Source organism: Danio rerio, chromosome 19, assembly GCF_052040795.2.
Source record: "Danio rerio strain M-AB ecotype USA chromosome 19, GRCz13ab, whole genome shotgun sequence".
NCBI lineage: Eukaryota > Metazoa > Chordata > Actinopteri > Cypriniformes > Danionidae > Danio > Danio rerio.
The window spans coordinates 6,071,664-6,097,693 of NC_141039.2; the positions used below are offsets into that span (position 1 = coordinate 6,071,664).

General features: G+C 36.8%; 1 protein-coding gene across 6 annotated transcripts; it reads right to left on the reverse strand.

Annotated features, from left to right (window-relative positions):
* Positions 1–1,926: 1,926 nt before the first annotated feature.
* gnb3b (guanine nucleotide binding protein (G protein), beta polypeptide 3b) lies at positions 1,927–21,272 on the reverse strand. 6 transcript variants are annotated; one of them, XM_087294284.1, is made up of 9 exons: positions 21,215–21,272; positions 18,905–18,995; positions 18,291–18,436; positions 17,642–17,705; positions 13,495–13,651; positions 13,333–13,399; positions 9,020–9,221; positions 5,937–6,153; positions 1,927–2,690 (listed from the first exon to the last, which is right to left on the reverse strand). In XM_087294284.1, exons 2-9 carry the CDS (start codon positions 18,959–18,961, stop codon positions 2,584–2,586), a joined length of 1,017 nt encoding a protein of 338 aa, XP_087150410.1. In that variant the 5' UTR covers positions 18,962–18,995; positions 21,215–21,272; the 3' UTR covers positions 1,927–2,583. The 6 variants fall into 6 exon arrangements, 4 of the variants coding, with proteins under 4 accessions (XP_087150410.1, XP_087150411.1, XP_087150412.1 ...); XM_087294285.1 differs by having other exon boundaries at positions 19,755–21,272; NM_213202.1 differs by lacking the exon at positions 21,215–21,272 and adding an exon at positions 21,063–21,210 and having other exon boundaries at positions 1,929–2,690.
* Positions 21,273–26,030: the final 4,758 nt, after the last annotated feature.

A 26,030-nucleotide genomic window follows, 5' to 3' on the forward strand; every position in this document is an offset into this window, starting at 1 on the left:
ACGTTTCTTTGGCAAAAGCTCTATTGAAGTGGATTAAGAGTAAGTCTCATGTCTTCCTTCTTAAGTGAAAGAAAAAACAACTGCCTGATCTACTTTCCCAAGGTGACTGAGATTGCAGTCGGTGGTAATATACTTAAAGGAATTAGGTTTCACCGCAGAACTAAAAGCGTCCGACTTGAGACTCGGATTGTAAATTGACATGAGCGCAAATTCTGACCTGGATAACTAAACCGTCTTAGTCACTTCGTCTGGGCTGATTTTTATTGGTGATTTTATTATGCTATTTAACTTACATTTCACACATTAGATTTTCTTTTCAATAATATGAATCCATGCCACGAAGGATTAAGGTAGTTCTAAAAGCAAAAGAGGGTCCAAGCCAGTACTAATAAGGTGTACCTTATAAAAAGGCCGGTAAGTGTTCTATGGGACTAACATCATATTATTTATCAAGTGAAAGTGAGTTTTTGTCTTGTTTCTTGTCCAAATATCTAAAAATACTTAAATCAAGAAGCATTTTCTAGACAAGTAAAGACATATTGTCTTGTTTTCAGAAATAATAAGCCAAAGTTAGGTGAGTTTTTCCTTAAAACAAGCTTAATAATCTGCTAATAGAGTAAATAAAATAGTCTTGTTGGAAATAAGATTATTTTGCTTGCCCCATTTGCATATTATTCAGCTTTTTAAGGTAAAACTCACAGAATTTTGACTTATTATTTCTAAAAACAAGAGAACATGTCTTTACTTGTCTAGAAAATGCTTCTTTTTAAGTATATTTAGATATTTGGACTACAAGACAAAAACTAAGTAAGAAATCATTTTTACAGTGTTCACACTGTCCTAGATTCTGACAGTGCCTGATGCAAGTTTGTCTGCATGAAATTTGCATAATAAAATGATTGATTCAACCGATAAATATAGATGCATACTGTAAACCAACATTGTTATAAATGATGCCGATAGTAGGGCTGCACAATAGTTATCGCAATGTGTCTGTTCAAGATATACAATGTTAAGTTGGGACTACAGTTGACCAGAAACCACAGGTTAAAACTGCAGAACTGAACCATAATATATTGAAAGTTTTTCATTTGTAGGCTTTTTTATTAATTCCTGTAACTGTGTGAGGATTTTAAGATAGTTTAAAGTGTTCAGGCACAAAAAATTATACGGTTTATAACTAATAAAGATTTTCCCAGAGATGGGTTGCGGCTGGAAGGGCATCCACTGCGTAAAAACATGCTGGATAAGTTGGCAGTTCATTCCGCTGTGGCGACCCCGGATAAATAAAGGGACTTATCAAATAATTATATCAAAAATATTCACTGTTATGTTACATTTAATTATTAAATTAATGTACCTAAATACTGTTAGACTCCCCAGAGAGCACAAATTATATCACTTGATTTTTGCTCCACTGTATTTTATTAATGACTGTGGTTTGTTTATTATATGTACAGTTGAAATTAATAATTTTGACCTTAAAATGGTTCTTAAAAAATTAAAAACTGCTTTTATTCTAGCTAAAATAAAACAAATAAGACTTTCTCCAGAAGAAAAAATATTATCAGACAGACTGTGAAAATGTCCTTGCTCTGTTAAACATCGTTTGGAAAATATTTAAAAAACAAAACAAAAAAAAAAAAATTCAAAGAGGGCTAATAATTCAACTGTGTATAATAAACAATATAAAATATAAAATAATATATAGACTTGCACGTTTCACTCCCCTTCAACATCATCCAGATCAATCTAAATGAATGACTTTCCATATAGATAAATTGTATTCATATTGCAATATAGATCACAGAGAAAAAAAAACATCAATATTGTGCAGCCCTAGCTGACAGTCGTCATAAAATGGCTTAAAAACACCCATTTTCACAGCTCAGAGCTTTACAGACACACACTGCACACACACTAAAGTATTGTTTAATGCAGAACACTATGTTTATTAGAAAGGTATTCAAGTAACCACTGCAATATTTAAGAGGAACTGTCTGGCATGTAAAAGTCCTACAATAGGAGGAAAGAAGTAAATACATTTTAAAATTTGCTCTTTTATCATATCGTGCCATTTTGAAGGGGGAAAGATTGTTAGAAATGAAAACAAAATATAGCCACCAACATCAGATCTCAGACAGTCAGTGTGGTTTGTTGGAAAAAAAGTAACTGTACAATTTCTTCTGCATTCTAGCATCGCGTCTAATAAATAAAAATATGCAAACTTTCACCTAAAAAAATATTGTATGCTATTTTGTTCATTCTTAAATGATCAATTAGTTATTTAGTTATTTTTTTAAGCTGTCAGAAACACTATAAATTCAAGTCACCGTATTGTTGTCACAAGAGTGTCGCGTTTTTTTGATAACATTAATGCAAACTTCCTGTTAGTTGCAACTTACATGTTTACAATTAAATAATCCATTTATATATTCTAATAACAGCCAGTCTTCCGGAGATCCCCACACATTCAGCTGGACCTTTGTGTGCTTCTTTGTTGCTTAGACCGTTTTTTCTTCCTCTTTCTCGACCTTCTCCTTATCCTTTCTTTCTTGTTCTTGTCTTATGACAGGATCCGGCTCAGTTCCAGATCTTCAAGAAGCTGTCCCATGAGCCAGTGCACACACACATGCCATCTCCTGGTACACCGGTGCAGCTCACCCTGTTGTCATGGCCAGAAAGCACACCTAGAGAGAGAGAGGAAAAACAGTATGTAAGAAGATCCTAGTTCCTAATGCGCATGTATTTGAGTTTTAATGAAACCGAAGTAGCTACAGATCTTTACATTAGATCGGTGTTTCTCAACCACGTTCCTGGAGGACCACCAGCACTGCTTGTTTTGTCTGGCACACCCGTTACTGGTCTTTCAGTCTCTGCTAATGAGCTGATGATCTGAATATGGTGTGTTTGGTTAAGGGGACATGGAAATGTGCAGAGCTGGTGGTCCTCCAGGAACGTGGTTGAGAAACCCTAGATTACGTACCGTGAAAATACTAATTTATTTATTTATTGCACGATAGATTGTTTCTCAGTAATGCAACGTTGAGAGAAAAATACATAGCAAGACTTTTGAGATGTGGGGAAAGTAGAGGCAAATTTTTGTCAACCAATGAAATTAGTCAAAAATCAGCTACTGTCTAAGTGGGTGTATTTGCATGCAGCGATCTGATTGGCTGACGCTTCGTCTGCGCTTGAAAAGTTGAGAAATTTCTAACTTCTGTAGCAAAACACCACTGAAGAGGTGCCGACGGATCCACAATGCAGTTCGGCAATGCCTGACAACGCCCATTCACCCCCCCCCTGGGTGACGACCTACTGCAATCACAGGCCTGTGTAGGTCTACAGCACAGAGAATACAACCACCCTCTGAGCGAGCTGAGAGAGGATCACGTGAGCTCTACTGGTGCTCTTATTGGCTGTCGCTCAACAAAGTCACTCTTCATTTGCATAAAGTTAAAGGATTCCCAAGCTCGACACGACTCGCTGCTCGCCAACGCTTGCTGTCGCTCATTTTTACGGGGTTCGCCGGAAGTCGCTCACCCTCCGCTGAAATAACCGGGTGCTTGTCGCTTTGCCGCTGCGAGTCGCTCGTAGTGTGAATAAAGCAGGTCGCACACCAGAAGCGCCGCTCGGTGGTGCGCCGCGCAGCACCACACAGCGCCATGTATTTTAGAATTCTAAACATAGGTTTCTATCAGGATACACACAAAGGCGCCGCAAGTCGGCGGCTGTCGGCGGCGCCCGGCCACGGCTCAGGACGCAATTCATTTTTCAGCCGCGCCACAGAGCGCCATCTGATTAGTTTCATGTTAAATATCATTCGAATGTGCGCGTCTGGTGTGTGATACTTTAAACTGTCATGTTTGCGCTGTGTCGCGGCGCCGAGCAGCGCTTCTAGTGTGGGACCTGCTATACTTTAAACTGTCATGTACGCGCCGTGTTGCGCGGCGCTTCTGGTGTACGACCTGCTTAAGACTTTAAACAGAAGTCTTTTCTTCATTATTGTGTTATATAGCTGAGTAAAGCCACCATCACACTAGTGTTTGAGCATGCGAAAGTCTGTCGTACGGAGCTGCAAAAAGGGGCGGGATTAAGCAAGATGATTAGACATCAAAAAAGCAAACGTTTGCTCCATATTTGAAATCTCTGTCCAGAGAGGTCATGTTTTGATCTTCGATTGGTTGCACACAGTCATGTTATGCAATTTCGCAGGTCAGAGTTCACCAAGCTTGAACTTTGCAATGCAGTGAACTGTGAAACTTGTCGCACAAGCTTGTGTTTCTGGTTTGGCGCATTCGCTTGTGTATGAACGGAAGTCTATGGGGCAAAAAATGCAGCGTGATCGTGGCTTAAAGCTGCTTTTTAAAAAATATTTACTTTTTATATTAATAATAATAATAATAATAATAATAATAATAATAATAATAATAATAATAATTCCTTACATTTATATAGCGCTTTTCTGGACACTCAAAATGCTTTACACATTGGGGGGAATTTCCTCATCCACCACCATTGTGCAGCATCCACCTGGATGACACAACGGCAGCCATATTGTGCCAGACAGCACACCACACACCAGCTGATTGATATATGGTATAGGGGTGGTTAGGAGGCCACTGGACAAATTTGGCCAGAATGCCAGGGTTTAACCCCTACTCTTTTTCAAAGGGCATCCTGAGATTTTTAACAAAGACAGAGAGTCAGGACCTCAGTTTAACATCATAAGAAGTATAGAGTCCCTATCAATATCCTGGGGCGTTAGGACCCACACAGACTGCAGGTTGAGCGCCCCCTGTGGGTCTCACTAACACAACTTCCGGCAGCAACCTAGCTTTCCCATGTGGTCTCCCATCCAGGTACTGACCGGGCACAGTGGGCGACCATGTGACAGTTGCCGAGAGCTAGCTGCCGGCAATGCTAATATTAAGGCAGGGTTTGATTGGTGGTTTGTTACTGGTGGATCTCATGCGAGTGACATGTTAATCCCGCCCCCCTTGAAGTAGTAAACCTCAATCAAAGGAAAGATACTGTTAAAAAGGGAGGGGATGTTGTTTGAATTAAATGTTTAATTGTATAATACAATAAACACATCAATAGTCCAGTTAAAAATCAATAAGAATTGTACATATTGATTTTATTTATCTAATTGATTGATTGATTAAGCTGTGGAACAGAAGGTTAAAACATTCTGATTTAATATTATGAAGTCAAAAAGGATATAAAAACCCTTTGTGGATTAATTGGTGTCAGTAATATCTATAATATGCCTTTGAAAATAAATAGAGGCCTGATTAGAAGCCTGTTTCTGACACAGAATTAAAATTGAGACATTATCTTTTATTTGACTTATTTCTTTGTACAGTTCTAGTTTTTTTTCTTCTCAATTTATAAAAAACATTTACAATTTCAGTATTTAAATGAATAATTGGAAGAAAAGCATCTACATCTCTACATTTCTAAGGTGACAATTTTTGGATGATTAAAAATATCTGCCATTAAATATAAGTCTCATGCTCAGACTTCATGGCCATGGACCATGGGTCCGAAATGTCAGATGGATACAATTTTGGAAACACCAAAGTTTTAAAGTCATCATCTCATTGGTTGAATTCTATAGGGTTTCCAAGACAAGTGTGTGCATGATGCATGATGGCAAACCTCTTTGAATGTATTAAGAAATCCATCATGTTTACAGCTGTGACAATCATCATAATACATTGTGGGTTCTTGAAAGTATGTGTAGTGCATCATTGTTAGATTTCAAGACACCAGTACTGCTATTCAACAAAATTAACTTGATTGGTTGCTTTACATGTCAGTCATAAAGCATCTGGGTGGTTTCATATAGCCATCATTGACATGAAACTATCTTGATGACGCCAAGTGATTTGATTTCCTTCGAAAGGGTCTTTATTAAACTTTCAACTCACCAACTTTCTCGCCCTTTAGTGAGTCCCAAATATTGCAGTTGAAGTCATCATAACCAGCAAAGATGAGGCGTCCAGACACGGAGAGAGCCACTGATGTAACTCCACTGTTCAGGGCTGAATCCTGGTAGCAGATCACTTCTTGATCGGCGCGAATATCGTACATCTTGCATGTGCAGTCATCCGAGCCAGTGATGAACGCAGTGGCAGAGGGTAAGAACTGCAGAAAGAGGAAGATTTAGACTTGTAAGCTTTGCTGGGCACACAGACTTTTAATTTTCAGTCAGCTAGCACAATTGCTTACGCTTCAGTTACAAAATTTCTTTAAAAATCAATGATCTTCACCCCCTGATTGTTATACATATAAAGGGGGTCTCAGACCGGACAAGAAGCACTGCATTAAATTCCACTTTTGACACAGTCATCAAAATTTGGTCATTTATTTTACTCCAGTGTTTTCAATGGAGTGATGGTGCTAGCGTTTACACGTCTTTCATCTTGTTTCACGGTTGAACAGCTAAATGAATGCTTATTAAATGAAAAGAACCTTATTAAATTAAAAATAGTCACAGAAACTTTTCATTGGAAGTTCATCGCTGGCTGAAAAACACTAGCTGTGCATAGAGCCCATTGTAAAAACTCAAATCTTGGAAACTGTTGGAAAGTTAATGTCATCATTATCGTTACTAGATTTACATCCACCCTTTTTAATGCAAATTTTGAAATATCAACATTAAAAAATGCTTAATGGAGATGTCAAGATGTGCATGCATTTTAAAAATGCACGTAAAATAGGATACACTTTCAGGATAAACTTTTTATTTGATAATGATAATAAGAAATGCGCATAAACCAGGACGGAAACACTCATTAACTGAATAAAGTCCAGCATGCGTATCGAAATTTGTTTTTACAGATCATGTGATAACAAAATGGCCACCACGAGACAGCATCTGTGGCGCGATTACATTGTAAGACATCTTAAAGGTTGTTTTGGTCATTCTAAAATACCTCAGCCAAAGTCTGTCATCAAAGTGGTTCAGTATTATCACCTCCAAAAAGAAAATCTCCAAAAGCCACACACATTCATTGCGTTCTATCATTGTAAGTCATTTCAAGAGTTCGCGCTTAGATATTACTTGGTAATATTAGTAGGTTTGGCATGCTGTCCCAGGAGAAAACCTTGAGATCTGAGATAATTAAGCATGTCAGGGGATATGAAATCAGGTAGTTCTTGATAGCTCTCCCTAGTAAAGAAGGATGGATGGGGGACAGGGGTGCTTTCAAGAAGTGGCCAGGCCACCCCTGTGAAAACTCTGGCCACAGTATGATTTTGCTGTTGACATTATTAATTCAAATGTACTTGCGTAAATTCACAATATTTCAATAAATAAATAGCAGCCACTAAAATATTGTGGATTGATTGGTGCCACTGATGTAGCTGATTCACCCCTACCTCCCCCCATCATCGTTGACAGCACGCACACACCTTCAATAGAAAGCAATGGCAATTTGTTATTTACCTTAAGGTACATCAATAGAAGAAGCTGTATCAATAATAATAATGATGTGGCTCAAAAATAAATATGAATTAATTATATTATTAGAGTCTGTATAGTCAGTGTGTGTGTATATAGTAATGCCTTTTCTTCATTTGTTTGTTTTATTAATTCATTTATTATTCTTCATTAATTATAGACATGACATACTCTATGCTGTACAATAAAAGTATGCGAAATTAACTGATTATTTATTTATATATATATATATATATATATATATATATATATATATATATATATATATATATATATATATATATATATATATATATATATGTGTGTGTGTGTGTGTGTGTATGTATATGACAGGTGTTTTAAACTAAAATAGATTTTTTTATTTATTGAATTTAAATTTATTGATTTTTTTAAAAGATTAATAGAGTTTTTAAAGAGTAATAAATTAAATGAATTAAGACCACATTATTTTATTTACCCGAAACAAAAATATAACATCACACTGAATTATTTTTGTGTGTGTGTGTGTGTGTGTGTGTGTGTGTGTGTGTGTGTGTGTGTGTGTGTGTGTGTGTGTGTGTGTGTGTGTGTGCGCCACTGCAAGACTTGGTGCGGCCTCTTCTTGCCACCCCTAAACATTTTCTGGGGGCACCACTGTGGGGGGACTCTTCAAAACGAAGATAAGGGAGTAATACTAGTTGGGAGATTTATTGTGAGTCGGGAATGATCCGATTGGAATGCTAATGATTACATATGGGAGACCAGCCGTGATCATATCACATGCTCCTCTCGAAACTTCACTTATTATAAAGGAAAAAAAGGCCCACAGTGGCTTCTCCTACCTAAGCAAATTTTATTTAATGTTTTGATATTTGGTGCCAGTTAATCAGGAAGTGAAAATTTAGTTCTCTTTGACTCATTGGATGGAAACAGTGCTTTATTCGTAAATGTTTTATGTGATATTTTGATTTTGCGTCAAAATTTTAATCGGTATCTTTGGATGGAAACATAGAAAGGAACCAGAAACCAGAAAAGAAACCAAAAATGTATTTAAAAAAATCATATGAAGCTCCGAAAACCCTTTTTTGCTCTAGAAAACTTGTAAAAAAAGACTTTTTTTTGCCAATGCCAAGCATATGCATCATATCACTATGGGTAATACACCACATGGTCATTAGTGCAGCACGCAAATATTGTATAGCTGGTAGTAAATGAAACATGCAAGAAAGGACATGGATGGACAAAATCCTTTTTACTGATTATTTGGTGCACAAATTGTTCTTGGAGCTTCATTTGATTACAGTTGAACCACTGAAGAAAACACTTAAAATTTGACAATGTTTTTGATTCCTTTTCTGGACTTTTCTGAACCATTACTGTATATGTAGAAGGAGAAAGCTCTCGGATTTCATCTAAAATACGTTCATTTGTGTTCCTTAATGACAACACATGGCCATTAGTGCTACAAAATTGCTCTTGGAGCTCCATATAACTACTAATGAACCACTGAAGACCCATACTGTGCTGCAACCCTTCAGCGTTTTCTGAAATATTTGGCGTTAAACTTACTGAGATGGCATTGATGTCACTTGTGTGACCCTGGAAGGTCTGCTTGCACTGGCCATCTCTGATGTCCCACAGCTTGGCCAGAGAGTCGCAAGCTCCAGAAATGAACATGTTGTTGTCGGGGGACAGAGACAGACACATGCAGTCGCCAATGTGGTTCAGGAAAACCGTCTTTTGCTTTCCAGTCTCCAAATCCCACAGTGCACTGGAAAACAAATGTGAAGAAATTGAAGGAATTAGAGCACAAGGCATGTTTTCTGATTGGTTGCCAAGCTATGACGTTTTGGTCCATTGACATCCTTATTTACAGCATTATTAACTTTAATCCACACTTTTCGTTAGGAGCCACAGGCATTCATTTTGTTTTGCATGTATTTGTTTTTTTCACTCTTTATAAATTCATTTTCCTTCGGCTTAGCCTCTATTTCAGAGGTCGCCAAATGTTTTACGTCCTTCCAGTCGCAACCAATTACTGGGGAAAAACTCCTTCACCACTTTTAGTTTATCCAATTCACTTGTAGCGCATGTCTTTGGACTGTGGGGGAAACTGGAGCACCCGGAGGAAACCCACTCCAACACAGGGAGAAAATGCAAACTCCATACAGAAATTCCAACTGGCCCAGCCAAGACTTAAACCAGCGACCTTCTTGTTGTGAGGCGACAGTGCTAACCACTGAGCCACCGTGCCCCCCTAACTCCTTAGTGATATTAAGCAAAAGTCAAAATGCTTGCCATACTAAACAATAATTGGCTAAGAAAGACTTTTTACTTCAGTAATTAAAATAAAATGGCTGATTTTTCATTGATTTTAGGTTTCATTTTATTAGAAAATCCTGTCATTTGGAGGGAAAGTTCAATCAAAAAATTAAAATATTGTCATCATTTACTTAAAATTGCATCTTCCGTGCAATCCAAGTGAATGGGACTGAAATATTCAAGCTTTAAAATAGATTTTGTTATAGCATAATAGCTTTCTGTACACGTCAAACGAAAATAAAAAAAATTGTTGGTTAAGATCATTAAGTGTTAGGTCCCTATCATACACCTGGCGCAGTGTGGCGCAAGGCGTGACGCAGTAGTCTTTTGGTAGTTTCAGCTTGGCGCCAGAGTCGTTTTGAGGCGTTGTGCTACGCTGTTTAAATAGCAAATGCATTAGTGCTCATTTGTGCGCCCATAGGCATTCTGGTCTAAAAAGGAAGGCGTTCTGAGGCGCACTGCTGGCGCGTTGCTATTTTAAGAAACTATGATAGATTTTTCATTAGACCAAAACTAACCCGGTCTAAACTCCGGCTCAGAGTTGCGCCTCGCTTACACACTGCTTAATACGCACAAGAGAGCAATAGGCAAATATCTTTACATATGAAAAAATGTAAATATTAAGGATATATATATATAGGATATAATAAGAATAGATATAGGATATAAATATAAAGGATTAAAATATTACAAAACATATTATTTTCTAGCCTACATAAATATGAAAAATCACTGCTTTTATGTCTTCTTCATCTCGGGAGGCTTTTTCAGTTCATTCATAACAATTTGCTTTTGTATACTGTTATTATTATTAGCAGTATTATTTATTATATCCATATTTATATTTGTTTTATTAAAAACAAGCTTAGATTTGCCCACCTGTCAGGTTTTAGACCATATGGGGCACAGCATGTGTTTTAGGATATAACTCAGGTTTTTGAGCACATTTTGCTATTATTATTCATTTATTCGTTTGCTGGAAATTAGAACTGAATTTAGAAATAGTTTTGAAACGAATATTTGTGCTTAACAAACAAAATTAATTATATATAAGCTAATTGATGTCTGTGCGTAAAGGTTTCCCTATCCAAGAGCGAAAGTGAAAGTAGATCCATTATCTCTCATTCTCACGCGGTAGATGCTCTGTTTAACAGTTTTCTGTTAAAAAACTGTCAACTGTTAACTGTTTGCTAGTGAAATGCTCATTTTTTCCACTTAGACTTACTTTGCGTCCTGTAAATAGTGAATGCGCTCTGGTGGCGCGACGCAGCTGACTCTTAAAGGGAATGGGAGATGAGACTCTAATTGGTTTATTCTTAAAACACACCTATAACTCATTAAGAAAATGAACTCAACCCTTTTAGACCATGCGCCGAAGCGCAAGGCAGATTTCCCGTCCTTAAATTAGCAAAAACGCGTCCTGACATGCCCTGAAAGCATTTGCGCCCTGCGTTTTGCACTTTGCGCATGGACTGTCAAAATAGAGCCCTTAGTCATTAAGCATCATCCAGGAACAGAAGTACTTTAGATCCAACATATTTTTTAGATAAAATCCACAAGCTCTCTTAAGGCTGATTTATACTTCTGCATATGTTCTGGCGCAGCCTGGTTGCATAGCCCTTGCTGTGGCTATTGCAGACGCTGACGCACCTCTTCGAAATTGTAACTACCTGTCGCAATGACGTGTATCGCAAGCTCTGTAATTAGTCAGCTTAATAGCGCTGATGAGTGTGGGTGGGACCTAAAGCTGCACGAAACCGTTGGAGCGAGTGTTTCCCGCCTCAAAATGAGTAAGTTTAAGCCACTTCTACACTAAGGTAGCGTTCAGAAAAACACAATACACCAGCGTAGAAACTCGACACAGAGGAACATAAAAACCTCACTGCCAGCTAGCGGTTTGGAAGTGTTCCTGCAGAGCAACTCAAACAGTGCACAGAAGTATAAATGCATGGCATTGCCGTGGGTCAGGCCCGGATTGGCTAATCGGGAGGACCGGGAGAATTCCCGGTGGGCCGGTCCGTTTTTTGGCCGCGAGGGCCGGTGTCCCTAGTTCCAGAATCTATTGCTCTCAGCAGTCACACTTTTTAAAAATAATTTATTTATTTACTTGACCACAGCCTTCTTATTTATTATTTTACCGCAGCTCTGCTCTTTTTATCTATTTTCTCGTAGCCTCGTGAGCAGGATGCAGCCTGCAGGTTAATGATGATATAACTAGATAAGTCACCATTCATCATACAGTTGTTGTGGTACAGTGGTTAGTACGCTAATTTATGACGCGGCCAACCTGGGTTCGGTCCTTGTCTAAGTAACATTTTTTTTTTTTCATTTTTATTGTCAAGACATAATACTGTAAGGGTTGTTGCACATTTGAAGTTCTAAAAGAGCTTTTTTCTCAAAAAAGACGTGATAGTGTAATTAGAAACTGAATTGGAAATAACCTTTTTTAATATAGTCAGTGGTGAACTGAGGTGGGCCGGTCTGAGGCTTGAAACTCCAGGGCTGAAAAAGAGTCCCCCTCCGGCCCTGCCGTGGGTCACGCCAATCACTTGACGCAGAAATATAAATCAGGCTTTATTCTCCATTTGGAGCAATGGTCCAGAAAATAAATCAAAAACATTATCTATGTGTCTTCAGTGTTTCAAATGGAATCATAGAAAGCTCCAACAACAATTTTGTGCACCAAAAATTCAGTAAAAACGACTTTATCTATGTCCTGTCTTGAATGTTTCGTTTCCTACAGGCAATACAATGTTTGCATGTTGTGCTAATGGCCAAATGTTGTATTACCCACAGTTATATGATGCATATGCCTGTGCACACAAGGAAGAGAAAACATTGGCGAAAAAAGTTTTTGGCGCACAAAAGTGTTTTTGGAGCTTCGTATGATTACATTTGAAGACATTTTTGGTTTATTTTCTGGACTTTGAATGTCTCTATACCATTGCTGTCAATGGAGAGCTCTTGGATTCCATCTAAAATATGTTAATTTCTGCTCCGAAGATGAAGTGATGAAGTGGTTGCGAACTATTTATATGGACTGGATTTAAACAAATAAATTAAGTTGAGCATTACTAAATTTAATTTGTTTGTTTAAATTCAGCCCATATCCCTGCATAAAAATCCAGCTTAAACCAGCCTAGGCTGGTTGGGTGGTTTTAGCTGGTTTCCAGCCATTTCCAGCCTGGTCTTAGCTGGTCAGGCTGGGAGATGACCAGCTAAAACCAGCTTGATCAGCCTAGCCAGGCTAGGAGTCCAGCCAAAACCAGCTATGTCCAGCTTTGACCAGGCTGGTCAAGCTGGCTTTAGCTGGATTTAGCTGGTCATTTTCCAGCCTGACCATCTAAGACCAGACTTGAAATGACTGGAAACCAGCCTGGAAATGGCTGGAAAACCAGCCTAGGCTGGTTTAAGCTGGATTTTTCAGCAGGGATAACTTGTGTGCAACCCCTTACCTTTAAAAATGTGAGTAAAATCCAATGGATCATGTCTTTCAGCGTTCTCTATTTTAGCAGATTGTAACAAAACCATTGATTTAAACGTAAAAGATAGTCACAAACCATGTGGTGTCACCGGAAGAGGTGACGATCTCAGTGTCACTTATGAAACGGCAACAGGACAAGTAACCTACGAATAATAGAGAGACACAACATGGCAGATACTTGCAGACAAGTATGCGAGAAAGTAAAGTCTCTTGTTTGATCTTCAGGTGTGTTCTGTACCTGTGTGAGCATCCAGCTCTTTCACAGTCTTGATTACGGGTGTCTTCAAGTTGTAGACGGTACACATGTTATCCAGTCCGCCGCTGGCCACGAGATTTCCAGAAGGAGCGTATGAACAGGTCATCACCCATGAGGACTTCAGGGGAACAGCATTGACCTGATGAAAGAAGCAAAAAAAAAATGGTGAATTTTATTGAACTTTTTCATTTGTGCATCATCAAATGTAATCGCAAAACTAATTAAAACTGGTAATAATATCATGCAGCATTCCAGTTACGCTCTTATTGACTCTACATACTATATAACTGCAGGCTAACTATGTTTATATATAATTATATTTAATTATTAATTATTTATTATTTGCTAAAAATATTTATTTATATGTATTTATATTTATTGTTAATAATTGATTATTATTTGCTAGTTAATAGTTAATATTATTAGGAACTAATAAAGTTATGGTAACTAATAACCTTGACTTTTCTAGTTTTGAATACAATGCAATAATGTGTGCTTTTTGTAAAGCTGCTTTGAAACAATAATTATTGTGAAAAGCGCTATATAAATAAACTTGAATTGAATTGAAGAGACAGAAATAAGTATTTTCACAACTGATTATATTCTGTAAAAAGCTATTTCTTTACTTTAAAAAAGTGAGTAAATCCATTGCTTTTAAAGCGATTAGAGCACGTCATGATTTTGTAAAGTATAATGCGATCAACATCTGTGTTGATCCTGGAGCATTTTGTTGGAAAATGTGATCCATAGCTATTCCCTACCGCTAAACCCAACCATAACTGCAAATTATTCCACAAATCAGATCAATAGTTGGAAAACAATCATGTAGAAGTGCATAAACCAAACCATAAGCCTGAACGTAACATAAACAGTAAACATTTCCCTTAATTCTCAATGGAATGTTGTTTCGGGATCAACATAGATGTCAATCCAGGAACATGTCCTACTTGGTGAAGTCAAGTTGGCTGCAATTAGTTGCCTTAAAAATATTATATGAATAAACTACACTCCAAAAATTATGTTTGTTGTTTGTTCAAACTACTTATTTAAAATGAGCTAAACAGCAGGGTTCTTTGAGACAACTTAATTGTTTTGTGTTCAATCCACTTACATTTCTAAAAACTAATAGGTTAACTTGATTCCATCGTGTTGTCCCAAAACAAATCGATGAACCCAACATTTTTCACAGCGTATGTTGATAACGCTAAATATTAAGTTAGGCTGACCTAATTGTAAGAGATTTATAATAGATATACTCACATTAAAAAAAAAAAATTAAGGCAACGATTTTATTCACTTTTTAAAAGTAAGTTATCACGTTTTAGTGTTCAAACCTCTCCTTTAAAATAAAAATATTTATACAGTATATTTAGTTAATAATTTCTTTAATACCTAATTTCACACAGGACATTACACTAAAAAGTGATCGGCTTAAAATGTGAGTAAACTCATTGCCTTCAAATGACTAAGTACACTCAAAAAACTCTTTGCTGCTTGTTTAAACTTCTTATTTAAAATGTGTTAAATCAATACAATTCTTGAGTGTTTTGAGAAGACAACTTAATTGTTTTATGTTCAATCTACTTACATTTGTAAAAACTATTAAGTTAACTTAATTCCATCGTGTTGTCCCAACACAAATCGATTGTGTGGAACCCAGCATTTTTTTACAGTGCATGTTGATAATTCTAAATATTAAGTTAGGTTAACTTAATTGTAACAGAAATATAATAGATTTACTCACATTTTTAAAAAATTAAGTTGACTTGTCCTTTTTAAGGCAAGGATTTTATTCACTTTTTTAAAGTAAGTTATCACGTTTTAGTGTTCAAACCTCTGCTTTAAAATAAAAATATATGTATTTAGATGATAATTTCTTTAATACCTAATTTTATACAGGACATTACACTGTAAAAAGTGATCGGCTTAAAACGTGAGTAAACTCATTGCCATTAAATGACTAAGTACACTCAAAAAAATCTTTGCTGCCTGTTTAAACTTTTTATTTAAAATGTGCTAAATCAATACAATTGTTGAGTGTTTTGGGAGGACAACTCAATTGTTTTTTGTTCAATCCACTTACATTTGTAAAAACAATTAAGTTAACTTAATTCCATCATGTTGTCCCAACACAAATCGATGAAGCCAGCATTTTTTACAGTGCATGTTGATAATTCTAAATATTAAGTTAGGTTAACTTAATTGTAACAGATTAATAATAGATTTACCCACATTTAAAAAAATTAAGTCTACGTGTCCTTTTTAAGGCAAAAAATTTATTCACTTTTTTAAAGTAAGTTATCACGTTTTAGTGTTCAAACCTCTGCTTTAAAAATAAAAATATATGTATTTAGATGATAATTTCTTTAATACCTAATTTTATACAGGACATTACACTGTAAAAAGTGATCGGCTTAAAACGTGAGTAAACTCATTGCCTTCAAATGACTAAGTAGACTCAAAAAATCTTTGATGCTTGTTTAAACTTCTTTTTTAAAATGCGTTAAATCAATACAATTCTTGAGTGTTTGGGGAGGAAAACTCAATTGTTTTATGTTCAATCCACTTACATTTGTAAAAACAATTAAGTTAACTTAATTTGTGTTGGGACAACATAAAGGAATTGAGTGGAACCCAGCATTTTTTACAGTGTAAATGAACAACATGCATTACTGCAACATGCTTACTTATAAAAACTAAGTTAGTTAAGTCAACCTAACAGTTCTCAATTACAACAGAAATACTTAAATGTTTTTAAGTAAAATCAACATTTTCAAGGCAATGGGTTTACTCACTTTTTATGCTGTATATGATATAATGCAAAAATATATGTCCTGCAAGAGCTACAGCTGACTTAGCTTGTTACAGTTTGATGTACATTGTAAAAAATGCTGGGTTCAGCACAATTCCCAACACAAATCAATTAGGTTATCATAAATGTTTTTACAAATACAAGTGGACTGAACATAAAACATTTAAGTTGTCCCCAAAAACCTCAGTAATTGTATTTTTTTAGCTTATTTTAAATAAGTGGTTTGAACAAGCAGCAAAAAATAATAATTTTTTTGAGCGTAGACTGTAAAAAACTGCTGTTTACAACATGAAGGAATTAAGGTTTTTTTAAGGGGATTTTTACCAATTTAAGTTAATTGAACATAAAGCATTTAAGCTGTCCCCCCAAAAAACTCAGTACTTGTGTTGTTTTAGCTTATCTTAAATAAGTCGTTGAACAAGCAGCAAAAAAAAAATAAACTAGAGTAGACTGTAAAAAATGCTGTTTACAACATGAAGAAATTAAGTTTTCTTATTAGATTTTTACACATTTAGGTTAATTGAACATAAGGCATTTAAGTTGTCCCTCAAAAAACTCAGTAATTGTGTTGTTTTAGTTTATTTTAAATAAGTCAATTGAACAAGCAGCAATAAAGCAATTGTTTGTGCACAGCCCACGATATTTATAGACAGCTAATCTATATAATATACAATAACTTAAAATGATTGCTAATCTTTTCTTAATGGATATTTCAAAAGTTCGGCCTTAGCTGATGATTGAATATGGAGCTTGTTTGGCATACTGTCCCGGGAGAAAGCCCTGAACTCGTGAGATCCTCGAGCACGGGGTTCCCTCCCATTGCAGGGTGAGAGGGGAGTCCGAGTTCAGGTAGGTCATGAGAACTCCCCCTGCTTGATAATGATGGAAGTAGATTAATGCTATGAAGTGTCTATGCTGTCAATTTAGATTTGTCAATTTACTTATGTTACATGTTTTTTTTTGTTGTTTTTTTTACCGGAGAGCCCGGTGAAAACCCATGCAAACACAAGGAGAATATGCAAATTCCGCACAGAAATGCCGACCTGGCCAGGAAGTGTCCGAGCTGGTGACATTCTTGCTGTGCGGCCGTGGTGCTAACCACTAGGCCTCCGTGCTGCCCTGACTAGGAAATGGGAGGAGTAGGGGTGGAAGGGAGGATTCTTCAAGACGAAGATGGCTGAAGTAAGATACTCTGGTTATTTATAGTGGTTAAGGAGTCGTCTGATTGGTGAATCAGTGTTAGCTAATGTGCACCAGGTGCTATCATTCATAAGCACGTGCTCCTCTCGAAATTTCACAAAACTTCACTTAAATCACCTTATTTCCAGAGTGAGCATCCCAGATGAGAAGTTTGCCATCCTGTGATGCACTGACCATTAGTCTAAAAAAAATAGGGAAGAAAGAGTGGTAAAGACAACAAGAAAATATATTATTCTGAACACCGGACATAAGATTTTTGTATCAAATTGCTTATTTTTCTACAATGCTTTTAATCTTTCTGTGTCCCAGACACGTTGAGTACAGCTTCTTGAACACAGCAAGGCTTAAAGCCTGTTTCAGGCCTCTGACCCTGATAATTGATCTAACTAAGAATTAGCTAATTCAAGGTGACCACAAGGTTTAGCTGATTTCTGTGTGAGAGCTATTAACCTGGTTGAGCAGATCACGTGACAACAAAGGGCAACATATATTTAACTTTCTGACATGTTTATCTATTTTTTTTACCAAGCCCTCAATACAGTATGAAAATCATCATACCTTGTGAAAATCAATACCTTTACTCACTTTTAGTCAAAGTAGTAGGTTAGGGGAAGGCTGCATAACATTTCAAAGACTGAAATGTGATTTGATTTCAGGCTGTATGTCAAATAAAGTCATTATTTCAAAGGGGTATGATGACTTTCTATAGTCTATAGTTTAGCATGTCTCGAATGTAACTGGATTTGGTTCGGAATGATGCTTTCACCTGTTGTCTGTACACCAATGCATGGCGTAGATTTTGGCCAGGTGACCTTTGAGGGTCTTTCTGGTCTTGAGTTGGACCCGAGGGGCTGGAGCCACTCCAGCAGCGGCTGCCGCCATGTCTGTGTCATGGGCTGCTTTGCGAGCCGCCTAGAAATGGAAGCCAATAGTTTGTTACATTAGCAAATCGTTCACATTTAATGATTTATTTTTAATCTGTGTTCCTGTGTCAAATTTAAGTGTGGAAAGAGCCAGATTTACTAAAGAGTGCTAAAAAGCACTGATGTAGGTGCAAGTGATCTACAGACAAAGCACACACTTATAAAGAAAAACAGCTCATTAGGGTATCAGTTAGGTTGCAAGCAAGCCGGACCAACGGTTAAAACATGGTGTTAAATAATAGAGCAGATACTAGTAAAATGACCTCAGTAGATCATGTTGTTTGACTTCAAATACGTTCAGAACAATTTTGTGTCTGAAAGTGAAACTCCTACAAATTCATATGCAATAAGGTCAACTGCAGAAATCCTAAGTTATTAGTGGTTTTTAATCATTCGCTGCATGCATTTCATCAATCCTGACAGTAGATATAAATACAAGACTAAACACCAATCTCACCTCAATCTGTGTCTTCAGGCCTTCAGCCTCCTTTTTCATCTGTTCCATTTCACCCATGGCTGCTGTTGATCGGGGTGTTTAATAGCACAAGCTAAAAGCAAAAAAACAAAACAAAAAAAAAACGAAAATTAATACGAGTAATATAGTCATATCCTAGTTGAAAATGGCTATATATGCAATAAAATAAATCTGAACTAGGCCTTGAGGCTATTACATCACCTGTATTGATCTAATAATAATACGTATAAAACTTAATAGAGATCAAGTATTGATGACTATATTGAAATCTGACTTTGTTTCAATGTTAAAAAAACTCACTGTACAGTAATTAAGCTGAGTGTAAAATCTCACTAAGCAAGACAGAAATAGTGGAATGATATGTGTCATTTAAAAACTGTAGAGATTAATCTGATTTGGAAGAGTTTGCTAATATTTTATAGGAAATGCTAAGCAGAAAATGCTTTACAGCTCAGGCGTTAATTAGATGTACTATTCAAACATTGACATCTGCACCAAGCAGCTTAAAAGGCATCAAGGAAAACTCCCAAATGAGTCCTTCAAAACTGAACCAGTCCCGTTGAAGCCTCCTGTTCACATTAAAATACTGAATACATATGCAATTTCAAATAAAAAAGCTAAATTGTATTTGCATCAGACTAATGGTAATTTAAAATCCTCAATATGGAAGCAATCAAGCCTTCCCGTTAACAGTAATGTGCAAAAAAGCAGGCAGATCTGCAACAATGCAATCTGCATCTAATGCAATGGTAATCAACTTAACCTGAGATCTGCTTAAATATCAAAGGTTTAAAAAGTTATATGGAGATACTCGACCGCCGTATGAATTTACCTCGAGAAAACTACGAGAAATTGTCAAGCTGGAAATCCTAATTAACTTAAATGACTGTTAAATAGAGACTAGTCTTCTGTAGAAACCATGATCTTGCATTGTGTAGCTGACGATCGATTGATCATATGATATAATAGCTACAAGATCATGATGAGTTCAGCTCTTGATGAGAGCACAGTTGTTTTATTGATGCCGAGGAGGGCTAGAAGAAAGGTCTAAGCCCCTGCAGGAGCTCCCAGGGGGGTGGTTTATCAAATCTCCTGTCATCCGATTACCGACTGCTCTTTGCGACGAGATCAGTTGGTACCCGGGGTTCGGAGATCAAAGACAAAACGCAATGAAAAGAGGAAGAAATGACCTTTTTTGAGTGTATACCTTCTGCGATGTTTGATTTATGTGATCGATTTTACAAGAATGTTCGTCTGGATGCTATGAATCTCATGACTTTTAAGCTTAAGAGCAGCTGTAGCATTAGTTTAATCCTACAAATTGGTCAAGTTTACAAGTTGCGACCTCATGATCTGTTTAGAACCAAACATCCAGAGGAATGCATTAGTATAAAAGCCAAAATATTATTGACATATATTTAAGTGCAAAGTAGTATTACTTACTACATGTTTAAGGTCAATGAGGATTAAGTTTAGGGCTAGTTGAATGCAATTATATGCATAGTTAATTGCGATTACTGTAGTAAATGTGTATCAAGGACCAAATTTGATTCTGAAAATCTTCAGTGCATTCTCGAAATACCAATTGAAATCAATAAAAATAAACAAAATTCCAAATTACCATTACTTGATAGGTTGTTTCAGGTAATTCTCCAAAGATTAAACTAGGATCACTACAAGTTATATTCTTAAAATGCTTTTTTTTTTTTTATTTAACACATTTTACTAAGCATTTTGCATCTGTTTGTCACATTCTAAGAGTTTTTGTGCATTATACTTTCATACAAAGTTACTAAAAAGGCATGGAAATGTCTTAAAGAGATAGTACACCCAATGGTTTTAAGCCTTCATGGGTTTTTTTCTTTCATTGAACACAAAACTAGACATTATGTAGAATGCTGGTATGCATTGACTTCCGTAATAGGAAACATAAAAGACTCTAGAAGTCAATGGCTAGCAGCATTCCTCCAAATACCTCAACAGAAGAAAAAAACAAAGTCTAATTGGTTCCGACCAATCAGAAAAGTGAGAAGGAATTTTCACTTTTGGGTAAACTATCCTCTTTAAGCCCAAGTTTTATAGATTTGTTCGCCAGTTCAGATCACTGCACGACCTAATAAAAGACGACGAACAAACTCACCTCACTACCAACAAAGGCTTCTTGTCTTCTCTATTACTCCAAGTCTCTCTCTCTTTCTCTCAGTCTCTTTTCTGCTTAGTCCACAAAACAGCTCTTCAATCGTATCTCTCTGTGCCTCCCACAGGTTCCCCAACAGACAGGATGCAACTTACCTGTGGAAAAACTCTCTCGTCTCTTCCCCCGTCTCTGCAAGAGGAACAGATGAGGATTGGAGGGGATGAAGGAGATCAGGGATGAAAGGATAAGCCAAAAGATGGGCAGAGAAAGGGTAAGAGAGAGAAAGAGAGAGGGGAAAGGGGGAGGGCAGGGAACAGGTAAACCGATTGCGATGGAAAATCAGGTTATGGAGTCGAAAGACGAAGCAAAAGTGAGCGCAGAAAGTGATGAATCCGGGATTATGCATGAGAGAAGTTGGATCATTGGTTAAAAACGCAACAAACTTGATTGAGCTACACCAATGGAAACCCAAGCAAAAGGCTTTAAAATAGTGACTGTGTTTTTAACTGTGTAAAATATTGGGTTTCACACAATTGCTTCATGTTCTTCCAACACAAATCCATTAAGTTAACTTAATTGTTTTAAGTGGATTCAACATAAAACAATCAGGTTGTCCCAAAAAAGCCTCAAGAATTGTATTAATTTGGCTCATTTTTAATAAGTTGTATGAAAAAAGTATAAAAAATCTGTGATTTTCAATGAATTTATACCACTTTTATCATGTAGGCGCTTTAGGCAAGCATTAAGGATAGTTTACCAATTATATTTCCAACCCAATGTTGCAGAATTTTAAATGGAAACCATTTAATTTTATTCATTTGATTTAGTTTAACCGTGTATCTGTTGGAAGTAAAGCAAGTAAGGTAAATTGGGTAAACACGAATACGTCAGATTCACAAACATCTTAGGAGTGTCGTAAAGTTCTCCGTATTGATTCTACAATCATTTTGCATCCTGTTTAAAGCATAATAGACTAGTTGTTATCTCATTAGAGCAGTTTAATAACCGATCTGCCATTTGTGTAAGGGTCATTGGTGTAGGTTTGGTAAAGGCTCAATAGGAGGGGGCTTGTTCTTTGGCTTTGAATTGGTTTGTCAGAGCTAATGAGTTGAGCTCGCCTAATCAGTTTCTAAGTGGATATCCGGGAATCTGCAATCCTGTTAAGGAATTAGAGCAGGTGAATCCGTGGAGCAGACGTCACGGGGGACACAAAGAGCAACAGAGGAAGAAAGTGAGGAAAGTTATTATTATGATAACTCCTCCTGATGGCTTACACTTCCGATCAGAATAGAGAGGAGTAATGATGGTGATCATTTGTTTGTGGTTTATTCACTGTATGCTCTCTAAAAGTGAAAGTGTGTTTTTACAGCAGTGTTTTAGAAGAAATGAGTTGCCAAAAAGAAAGTCCCCTAAAATGGTTCCTATGTAGGTTCCTAGCTGCAAACTCAAACCATTATACACATTTCCACTGCAGAAAATGAGGTTCTGGCTTGAAGAAACGCTATAATCCTATTGGGCAATGTAATCATGCAAATGTGTCAAACTGTGCATTTAATCTAATTTTAAAGGGGCAGTCCACCCAAAAATCTTAGTTCTGTCAACATCTACTAATCCTCAACTTGTTCCGAACCTTTTTGAGTTGCTTTCTTTCTTTTTAACACAAAGGAAGATACACCACCTGACAAAAGTCTTGTTGCCAATTCACATTTTAGGAAAAACAAATAATAAGTTGACTTCTAGTTGATCATTTGGTATCAGAAGTGGTTAATATGAAAGGCAAAGGCCTCTAGATTATGCTTATTTTACCAAAATAAAATATGATCATGCCTTGATTGTTAATTAGTTCATTAGGACAATAAGGTCTGACTTTGCTGAGACAAAGGTCTTGTCACAGAAATAATGTACAGTATAGAATATAAAGTCATGGTGCAGTGGAAACAGAGATAATAATTGTGTCTGACTCCCATGAGCTTGGAGGACTGCATCCATACATCTCTGCAATGACTCAAATCGCTTATTAATAAAGTCATCTGGAATGGCAAAGAAAGCGTCCCTGCAGGACTCCCAGAGTTCATCAAGATTCTTTGGATTCATCTTCAATGCCTCCTCCTTCATTTTACCCCAGGCATGCTCAATAATGTTCATTTCTGGCGTCTGGGCTGGCCAATTCTTGAGCAGCTTGACCTTCTTTGCTTTCAGGAGCTTTGATGTGGAGGCCTAAGTATGAGAAGGAGCGCTATCCTGCTGGAGAATTCACCCTCTCCTGTGGTTTGTAATGTAATGGGCAGCACAAATGTCTTGATACCTCAGGCTGTTGATGTTGCCATCCACTCTGCAGATCTCTCGCACACCCTCATACTGAATGTAACCCCAAACCATCATTGTTCCTGCACCAAATATGACTGATTTCTGTGAGAATCTTGAGTCCATGTGGATTCCAGTAGGTCTTCTGCAGTATTAGTGATGATTGGGATGCAGTTCAACAGATGATTCCTCAGACAAATCTACCTTCTGCCACGTTTCCAAATGATCAACTAGAAGTCAAGTTATTATTTGTTGCTCTTACAACTGGGATCGACAACAAGACTTTTGTCAGGTAGTGTACACTAAAGAATGTAAAAAAGACATCCACTGACTTTCATATTATTTATTGTCCCTATGTAGATGTTTTCCTCTCAACATTCTTCAGAATATCTTGTTTAGTGTTCAAACGAGGAAACAATTAGGATGAGCAAATGTTGAGGAAAATATCCTTTTTGGGTGAGCTATCCCTTTAAGACCCATTGGTATATCATACAGGAACAGATTTACTAAAAAGAGCAAGCGTAGAGACGCAGAAAAGTTAGATGTGGAAACTTCTGCATGTACACTCAACGGCCACTTTATTAGGTACACCTTACTAGTACCAGGTTGGACAACATTTTGCCTTCAGAACTGCCTTAATCCTTCGTGGCATAGATTCAACAAGGTACTGGAAATATTCTTCAGAGATTTCGGTCCATATTGACATTATAGCATCACGCAGTTGCTGCAGATTTGTTGATATCCCAAGGGTGCTTTATTGGATTGAGATCTGGTGACTGTGGAGGCCATTTGAGTACAGTAAACTCATTGTCTGAGATGGTTTGTGCTTGACATGGCGCGTTATCCTGCTGGAAGTAGCCATCAGAGGATGGGTACACTGTGATCATAAAGAGATGGAGAAGGTCAGCAACGATACTTAGGTCGGCTGTGGCGTTGACACAATGCTCAAGTGGAACTAAGGAGCCCAAAGTATACCAAGAAATTATCCCCCACACCATTACACCACCACCACCAGCCTGAACTGTTGCTGCAAGGCAGGATGGATTCATACTTTCACGTTGTTGACGCCAAATTCTGACCCGACCATCCAGTTGGACAAGTGTACCTAATAAAGTGGCCAGTGAGTGTATAATAAAGGACGCCACTCCTTTTCATTTACATAGTGTAAACAAAATGGGCTTTATAATATGCTTTTTAGGCAAACAGTGAACTGAATTCACAGAATCACCTTATGTGATTCATTTAAATAATCTCCTCCCATATAATTTGCAATTTGCATATCCCACAAATGCATGTGCAGCTGCTAAAGTCATTGTGCAAATCTTTTCACTTTCTTTTCATTAAATCTGCTCTATGTTTTATTTATTTTAGGAATTTAAGCATGCATGTCCTGAATAGTCCTGACAGTGTCTTAAAGGTATTTTCGATAAACTGACCTAACAACAACAGATATTGTAGCATTCTCTGAAGAGTTAATGGATCTAATGTGCAAGGTAAACATGCCAAGAAGAGCTTATTGTCTGAAGGCGTGTTGTAGGTAACTGCCAGTCTGCACAGGGCCATCTTCCTTTAAAATCCTCCTAACAGGTTGGCTCAAGTTCATCTGAGGGAGTGTTAAAACATACCATATACACTTTTATTGTATTTCTACGTTAATTTACTGGAAGCACTGTTGCCAGCAAGTTACCGCTACCGTCTCTTTACAGTAACTTACCTGTGAATATGTTTTACAATAGCAGGGTTGTACCGCATTTTCATTTAACAGAAAAATAAGCTTACCGCAACTTTTTTTATGGAAAAATTACTTTTACAGCATATTAACTTTACAGTTTGACAGTTTCACAGTACTTTTACTGTCATGTATTTACATTTTACTCTACAGTTTATTTACAGAGCAAAACCTTTATTTTTAGTATTTACTTTTGGATTTACTAACTTCATTTTTGTCTTCAACTACAGTAGCAGAACTTGATTACTTTGATAACAGTAGAATACCTCAAATTCCTAATATGCAGTAAGCTACTGTAAAAGTTTTAAAATTACCCACAATGCAGTGCATATTACAGTTATGAACTGTACAGAATGGATGTGGCAATTTACTGGCTGTTTTTGCAGTTACTAACTGTAAAATTGCAACAAAGTCTAGCAGTGAACTACAATAATAATGGGTTACAGATGTGAACAAATTTCAAATAAACCGGACCTAAATTGTCCTGCAATGGACAGTGATTAATACCTCATATCATGCAGCTTAGAGGAGAACAATAAATAAATAAAGAGATTCATATTCTCAAATGAGTTTAATTTTAGGTTAGCTAAAAATCTTAATTAAAAATACACTTTCATGGTGATAGATAGATAGATAGATAGATAGATAGATAGATAGATAGATAGATAGATAGATAGATAGATAGATAGAGAGATGGATGGATGGATGGATGGATGGATGGATGGATGGATGGATGGATGGATGGATGGATGGATGGATGGATGGATGGATGGATGGATGGATGGATGGATGGATAGATGGATGGATGGATAGATGGATAGATAGAAATGGACGGACGGACAGATATTATATTAAATTCATGACTGCAAAATAATAAACAAATAGAATCTGAGGATGTGAAAAATGTGTTTCAAGTCTGTTTGTTGAATTCAATAAAT